General features: G+C 58.6%; 1 protein-coding gene across 1 annotated transcript; it reads left to right on the forward strand.

The window, feature by feature from the left end:
- Positions 1-5,098: 5,098 nt before the first annotated feature.
- EMD (emerin) lies at positions 5,099-7,403 on the forward strand. Its single transcript, NM_203361.2, has 6 exons — positions 5,099-5,310; positions 5,409-5,516; positions 5,684-5,761; positions 5,938-6,071; positions 6,546-6,592; positions 6,675-7,403. The coding sequence occupies exons 1-6, from the start codon at positions 5,229-5,231 to the stop codon at positions 7,009-7,011; spliced, it is 786 nt and encodes a 261-aa protein (NP_976237.2). The 5' UTR covers positions 5,099-5,228; the 3' UTR covers positions 7,012-7,403.
- Positions 7,404-7,749: the final 346 nt, after the last annotated feature.

The raw sequence follows: 7,749 nt of genomic DNA on the forward strand, positions 1-7,749 counted from the left end.
GGGCCGCTGCCGCCCGCCTTCTTGTTGGCCGCACCCCCGCCCCGCACCCGGCCCGACCCGGCCCGGCGAAAAAGCCTTAATTGGTAAAAATCACCCAGGAACGGGGCGGGGGGGCGGGGGGGACCCACGGGGGCGCGCCGTGAGCTCAGGCGCCCGGGCAGCCGGCGACGCCCCCCCCCCACCCCCGTTGAGATGAGCTCACCCTCTGCCGACGGGGAGGGGCGGCCCGGAGGGTCTGCAGAACCCACGTCTCAGCCCAGCAGCAAAGGCCACCTCCTCCAGGGAGCTGCCCAGTCTTGCGCTGCCTCCCCACCTTTACCCCAAGCCTGAGGCTGATCGGGAAAGTTGGAGTCTACCTTGGAGTGGGAAGTGCAACAGGCCCTAGCAGGTATGCACTGAGCGCCTCCCACCTGAAAGTCTGCACGGGGGCAGGGACCTGAGCCCCAAGACAAGCCAACCAATGTCCCGGGCTGGCATGGGTTTGGCCCCTGCCCAGTGCCAGGCCTGGCCTGGAAGCAAGCAACAGAAACGGACTGAATTCTCAGCAGCACGGTTAGCTGCAGTCCTGAGGGCTGGGCATGGACGGTGGGGTGCAGCCGAGGGGCCAAGTTTCCGGGGAACTAGGTGGGCACAGCCACACCCTGGCACTGCCAGGCTCCCTCTTCCTCTTCTGCGTGCCCATTTCCTGGTATTAACAGCTTCGTATTCAGCTCAAATGTCACTTCCTCGGGGAAAGCCACACAAAGCAGTGTCTTCTCACTGTGACCACAACCCTCAAGAAGAACTGCATCTTACATCCTGAGCCAATACTTGCAGGCACACACGCAGATCGACACAAATGGCTGAAATAAACGTTCCACCAAGTGAGACTGTCACTTACCACCTGAAAAGAACTCTGATCTTTCTTCTTTTCTTCTACTTCATTAAAGGAGAAAAAGCAAAGAAGGGAGCTGCTGCTACTGCTAAGTCGCTTCAGTCGTGTCCAACTCTGTGCGACCCATAGACGGCAGCCCACCAGGCTCTGCTGTCCCTGGGATTCTCCAGGCAAGAACACTGGAGTGGGTTGCCATTTCCTTCTCCAAAAAGAAGGGAGGGAGGGAGGCAAAAAGGGAGAAGCAGGAAGGAACAGGGGGGAGGAAGGGAGAAGTGTGCTGTCACCTGCTAACGTGGTTTGATATCTACAGCTGCACACTAACAGGAAGGCACTGATTGCCCTCCAGGCTTCTCCGCAGCCACTGCTGCCCTTGTTGGCAATGACCTCTCCTCCTTGACCCCAGGTGAGATCGCCTAGCAGTGGCCTTGGTCTCTGTTTCTCCCCGCCCCATCTAGTGGGATCCACCCCTCCGCCTCTCACGGCAGTGGGTTATCCTCCCTTGATAGATGAGCAGCCTGAGTTTAGGTCCACAAGGTAGCTCATGGCCAAGGCTATCCTTCAAGGAGGGACACCCACCTGCCAGAGTTATTGCAATGGGAATCAGTGGTGCAATAGCTGGGGTAGCAGACAGGAAGTGATGGCTTCATGGCTGGATCTCAGGACCCCCCCGCCACCTCCGTTTTAATCCTCTCTTTACTCTCTCTCCCTCCACAGCCCTGAGACACATGCAACTCAGAGTCTCTACTTTTCCAGGTCTGGGGGGAATGAAGGTTTATACAGCACCAGCTCTTCCCTGGTGAAAGATTTTAACAAAGGCTTTTGCTCCTTGTGTTGATGGAGAAGGAAATGACAATCCACTCCAGTATTCTTGCCTGGAAAATCCCATGGACGGAGGAGCCTGGCGGGCTACAGTCCATGGGGTCACAAGAGTTGGACACGACTTAGCAACTAAACCACCACCTTGTGTTGAAGATTCCACAAAAGCACTAAAAGCAGCTCCATTCCTGCTACCATGCCGACTGTCCCAAGGCAGACTGATGTGTCCTAGGACTGGAACACAAGGTGTCATCTGAGAGGCTTTTGGTTGGCTAACCAGTCCCTGCTATATATTGATTGTGACAACCTTCCACATGGTCATTTTCACACTAGTCACCATCTTACAACTTTTGTTACCATCTGAGCCATGTTTTAAAGCATTCGACTGCCAGGCAAAACCCAGAGGATCTTTAACATCCTTGAAGGGAAAAAGTAAGCTTTGTATTGTACCAAAGGACTTAGGTTCTGATCTTAAAACATTAATCACTCAGTGAATAATCGTCTCCTTGGACCTGTTGAGAAATGTATTCATGTTGATATTACTTTTCCTTACAATTTTTTGATGTTGCTAGGATCAGAAGTTACATAATCTATTGCTTAGAATCCTAGTCCTTAAAGGAGAAACTGTCTTCTTGTTACTGACTTGGAATCGGTGGCTTCCAAGCCCTTTTTGCCCCAGCTACAGTTGCAGAGAAATGCCTCCTTTTAACTCTGCCCGGGAGAAGGCAATGGCACCCCACTCCAGTACTCTTGCCTGGAAAATCCCATGGATGGAGGAGCCTGATAGGCTGCAGTTCATGGGGTCGCTGAGGGTCTGACACGACTGATGGACTTCACTTTCACTTTTCACTTTCATGCATTGGAGAAGGAAATGGCAACCCACTCCAGTGTTCTTGCCTGGAGAATCCCAGGGACGGGGGAGCCTGGTAGGCTGCAGTTCATGGGGTTGCTGAGGGTCGGACATGACTGATTGACTTCACTTTCACTTTTCACTTTCATGCATTGGAGAAGGAAATGGCAACCCACTCCAGTGTTCTTGCCTGGAGAATCCCAGGGACGGGGGAGCCTGGTAGGCTGCAGTTCATGGGGTTGCTGAGGGTCGGACATGACTGATTGACTTCACTTTCACTTTTCACTTTCATGCATTGGAGAAGGAAATGGCAACCCACTCCAGTGTTCTTGCCTGGAGAATCCCAGGGACGGGGGAGCCTGGTGGGCTGCCATCTATGGGATCACACAGAGTTGGACACGACTGAAGTGACTTAGCAGTAGCAGTAGCAGCAACTCTGCCCACTCTTCCCAGGAAGACTCCCCTCAAGGCCCCAGATTTCCACTACCAGCTCCTCTGCTGACTCGGAATCCCCAGTGGGCCACGCTGTCCAGGTTATGACCCCGAGGGCTAGGTACTGGCTAGGGGAACATCCATGAATGAATTGCTGCACTGGGTGCCCCTGCATAAGTCCCCTCCTTCTCTGGGCCCCTAATTTCTCCTCAATGTGATGGTGGCGGTGCCAAGGGCCTCTCAGCTCTGATGGTCAAGGGCTTGCCTGGTTTCTGGTGGTTTGATACAGGTCTGCCTGCAGTGGGGCTGGCATGGGGTTCCAGGTGGGCTCGTGTGCAGGAGACTATCACAGGTCAGCCATGTGGTGCCATCTGTGGTGGGACCTCATAGTGGGGCAACTGGGGGAGAGGGAAATAAAAGGCAGAGGGCCAAGGCAGGTGCCGGGGAGGGGGTGCTCCCAGAGGAGAAGGCAAACTTAGAATTCCTTGACCTCATAAGGAAACGGCTTGGGTCTGTATGGGGCGGGGGTTGGCAAGGGGAGGCCGGCCTCCGGGACAGGGGCCAGCACTGCAAAAGAAGGCTTGAAGAGGTGCTGGGGAATCTGATCTGGCCCAAACTCCAAATTCCGTGAAGCTGGCTCTGAGGAGCCCAGAGCCCAAATGCCATCTCCCTCCCTGCTCGGAGATAAGCAGCAAGACCCTTGCCCTGCCTGGGGCATTGCCCCTCATCCGACCATGCATATGTGGGGCCCTCATATTTTGGGAGATGGAGAAAGCCTCATCTCTAAAACCTGGCCAACAGCAACCTTGCGGAGGGGCTTCGTATGTGGTTAAACCAGGACCCCATCTTCTCTCCACCCCATGAACGAACTTTCGCTGAGACCAAGGCTGTGATCCTCACCAACTGGGCAAGTCTACCAGCCTTCATCCCAGTTCCGGGAGAGGCACTTCAGTTTCCCCTCATTCCATTGGCTGGCTTTGTTAGAACGTGACTGTCATCTCCTTCCTAATTTCAGGGTCTTTCCTGACCAAGGCTCTCACCAACTCCCTGTGACAGGCCCCCCGCTGCCTTCCATGGTTTGCCCCCCTCAGTCCCCTGGCCCCCCTGCCCGGGAGGCCCCCTCTGCGCTCCCACGGCCCTGAAGCCCACTGAGACCCAGGTGCTCAGAGCACATTATCGGAAGCCCGGGGCAGTTCCCTCTGGCAGCCTTCTGGGTCACGCTGGGTTCAGGGGCCATCCCAGCCATGGAGGGGAAGCCCCTCGCGCCTCGGGTGGACTGCCGGTGGGTGAGGCAGGCACCCGCCATCTCTGCATGCATCGCATCACAGGGCGCCCCGTGCCAATGCCCATTGACATGCCCGGGCCCCTTCCAAGGCTGCTGGCTCCTGGAGCGCTGATGGCCTCCTGGCCCAGTGCCCCATTTCCTCTGAGGTGCAGGGGGGAGGGAGGGAGGTGGTGGGAACCGGCGGGCGCAGGCCAGGGTCCCGCAGAGTGGGAAGGCGTGCTGGGGCAGGGGGTCTGGGGATCTGGGGGGCGGTTTAGGGTCAGGTGGCTACAGGCTTCCTTGGTGTGGCGCGCGCGCCCCAAGCGCGCAACAGCGCCTAGTCTGGACCCGTGCTCTCCAAGGGCCTGCCCCTTCGGATCGGGCCCCTTCTCGCAGCTGCCGGCGATGCTCCTGGCTGGGGCGCGGCCAGGGACCCCCAAGCGCCGGAGCAGAGGGGCAGTTGGGTCCGAGCGGAGTCCACGTGACTCAGGGAGGGCGAGCCCCGCCCAGCGCGCAGCTCCGCCGGGCTCCCACATCCTGGCCGGTTTCTGCTGGTTGCACGGCCACAGGCCCCGCCCCTCCACCCTTCTGACCCGAATAGCCGAGAGGGTGACGTCGCGGCTCGCGGGCCCCGCCCCGCTCCCAAGCCGGGGCGGGTCTAAGCTAGTTCCCGTCGCGCCCAGGCCCCGCCCCTCACTGGGGTCCAGCCCTAAATGCGCTAGCGTGTGACGTCTCTGGGCTCGCGAGCCCCGCCCCTCCCCGCCCGTTCCCAAGGCTCCACCAATCTGCGCTGGCAGCTCTCTGCGAGGCCCGGCCCCCGCTCCGCGCAGCGCGCGCTGCCCGCTGAGACCGCGACTGTGACGCGGGAGTGACGCGCGCGTAGCCGCTCCCGAGGCACTCCTGTTGCCCCCGCCGCGCTCCGAGGCCGTCGTCTCTCGGCCGGTGTTGCAAGGCCCAGGCCTCCCCCAGGCCTCCGCCGCCCGCTGCCCGCCATGGACGACTACGCAGCCCTGTCGGACTCCGAGCTGGCCGCCGTGCTGCGCCAGTACAACATCCCACACGGGCCCGTCGTCGGTACGCGGTGGACGGAGGGCGGGCCCGCTCCCCGCGCTTAGCCCCGCGGCCCCCTCCCGGCCCGCTCCCTGACCGCCCTGTGCCCCGCGTCTGATCAGGTTCCACTCGCAAGCTCTACGAAAAGAAAATCTTCGAGTATGAGTCCCAGAGGCGGAGGCTCTCGCCCCCGAGCTCGTCCGCATCCTCTTTCTCCTATCGGTTCTCGGGTGAGGCTCCCGTCCCAGGGCCCCGCCTGGCCGCCCTTGGGGACACGGTTTGGGGGACGCTAAGGAAGGGGTCGCGGGGGTGTGGCCAGGGCACTGGCTGGAAGGGGCGCGGGGGAAACGGGAGGGGACCCCTGTGGGCCAATGGTCCTAGCCCCTCCCCCATTCAGACTTAGATTCGGCGTCCGTGGACTCGGATATGTATGATCTGCCCAAGAAAGAGGACGCCTTACTTTACCAGAGCAAGGGTAAGGCAAGGGTGGGGTGGGCAGTCTGACACCTTCCTTCCAGTGTCAGCCAGAACCTGAGACCTCAACCCCAAGCGTCCTGCAGGCCCCCCCTCCCAGTGGGATTCAGATTAGGGCCATCGGGCCAGGTGGGGACACCATTGCCCCTTCTGCTACCGCTGCCCCCCCTTCCCAAGGCTATAATGATGACTACTATGAGGAGAGTTACTTGACCACCAGGACTTACGGGGAACCTGAGTCTATGGGCACATCCAAGGGCTTCCGCCAGCCCTCAGCTTCACTCTCAGATGCTGACCCCTTTCACCGCCAGGTGAGCTGAGTTGTCGGGCACCCTGTACTTGGGTACAACCTGAGGGGGTCCTCATGGGGTTTGGATGAGTCAAGGGGACCACTGGGCGCAAATGGTAGTTCAGAAACCTCTTGGGAGAGGTGGGGCCTGCAGACACCTGCCAGGTCAGGGCCTTTGCGAGGGGGGGGGGGCGGGCTGTCAGAACTGTTTTGACTAATGTGCCCAGGACGTGCCCTAGCTCTGGTCTGGGATCTAGGTTTGAGCTCTTTTTGAGACTACTGGGGTAGAAAGTAGGATTCAGGCAGCTGGAACAAGTGGCACGGCCCTGCAGACATAAGGCTGAGGACCAAGAAGGGGGTCTGGAGGGTGGCAGGGCCCAGGCCTTTAAGCAGTGTTCAGAACAGGCTGGGAAGGGCAGTTTGGACTGAGGGTATGACCTGTCATACCTACATCAACCGTGACAATAGGTATCCTCACTCTGATTCACTTCTGTAGGTCCGTGATGACAATCTTTTCTCTTTGGAAGAGGAAGGCAAGGATCGGTGAGTATTAAGGCGAGCCAGGGGCTGGGGCTGATTCAGGGCTCAGGCTGTCCTGGTCTACCTGCTGCACTCTTTGCCTCAGGGAACGCCTCCTGTATGGCCAGGACAGTGCCTACCAGAACATCGCACACTACCGCCCTATTTCCAACATCTCCAGAAGCTCCCTGGGCCTGTCCTATTATCCCACATCCTCCTCCACCTCGAGTGTGTCCTCATCTTCATCTTCGGCCCCTTCGTGGCTCACCCGCAGAGCCATCCGGCCTGAAAAGCAGGCCCCTGGGGCTGCCGGCCTGGGCCAGGATCGCCAGGTCCCACTCTGGGGCCAGGTGCTGCTGTTCCTGGTCTTTGCTGCCTTCCTGCTCTTTGTTTACTACTTCATGCAGGCCGAGGATGGCAACCCCTTCTGGGCAGAGCCCTAAGGGTCTGACCTCGTACCTTGGAGGCCAGCTCCTCTTGGAAGCCCTGGCTGACTGCCTTATCAGTGTTTGTTGGGGGAGGGGGGTTGGGGCTTTTCTGTGTGTTCTAGCTTGGGGTTACCAGGACAGGGGCAATGTTTGCTGACCCCTGCCCTGTCCTGCCAGGGAGGCAGCAGGCCTGGGCCCTCCGCGGCATGGTGGGCCTGCTTCTGGATCCTCCTGGCCCTGCTTGCCTGTCACCCTTCGGGCCTAGGAGGGCAAGACCCTTCTCCTGGAGAGGAGAACATGGTTTTGGTCATCGCATGCCTCCTATTTGTCGTCACCTCATGGGGGGATTAACCAAAGGCCACCCTGAGTTTGTTTTCGTGGACACAATAAAAGACCTTTATTTTTAATGTGTGGGTTCTTCTCTTTAACATGGGGAGGGGTTGGGCTGCCCCCTGCTAAAGGTTTCCAGGCCTTGGGTCTCCAGAATTGCCATCCAACTTTGTCAGTTCATCCTTTTGTCCTCTGAGCCTGAGATAGGGATCATAGGCTACCCATAGACTCATTTATGTTCTGCTTTTGGTGCATGCTCCCTGACATGTTATCAGAAGCTCTTGTAAGTGCTTATAAAAAATAGTCACACAGAGAGCCCACTGGGAAACGCAGGTGAGGCTGCTTGCACCATGTCAGTTCTGGGTGTTTCAACTGGGACCAGCAGACACCAACCGTGGTGTCCAAGGGCAGAGTGATGGGAAG

Source organism: Bos taurus, chromosome X (genome assembly GCF_002263795.3).
Source record: "Bos taurus isolate L1 Dominette 01449 registration number 42190680 breed Hereford chromosome X, ARS-UCD2.0, whole genome shotgun sequence".
Lineage (NCBI taxonomy): Eukaryota > Metazoa > Chordata > Mammalia > Artiodactyla > Bovidae > Bos > Bos taurus.

Bases quoted from the DNA above. Each gene is read 5' to 3' on its own strand.
- EMD (NM_203361.2), top strand. From the start codon at position 5,229: ATGGACGACTACGCAGCCCTGTCGGACTCCGAGCTGGCCGCCGTGCTG. The intron at 5,311-5,408 runs GTACGCGGTGGA...GCGTCTGATCAG, and splicing joins CCCACACGGGCCCGTCGTCG to GTTCCACTCGCAAGCTCTAC. The intron at 6,072-6,545 runs GTGAGCTGAGTT...TCACTTCTGTAG, and splicing joins CTGACCCCTTTCACCGCCAG to GTCCGTGATGACAATCTTTT.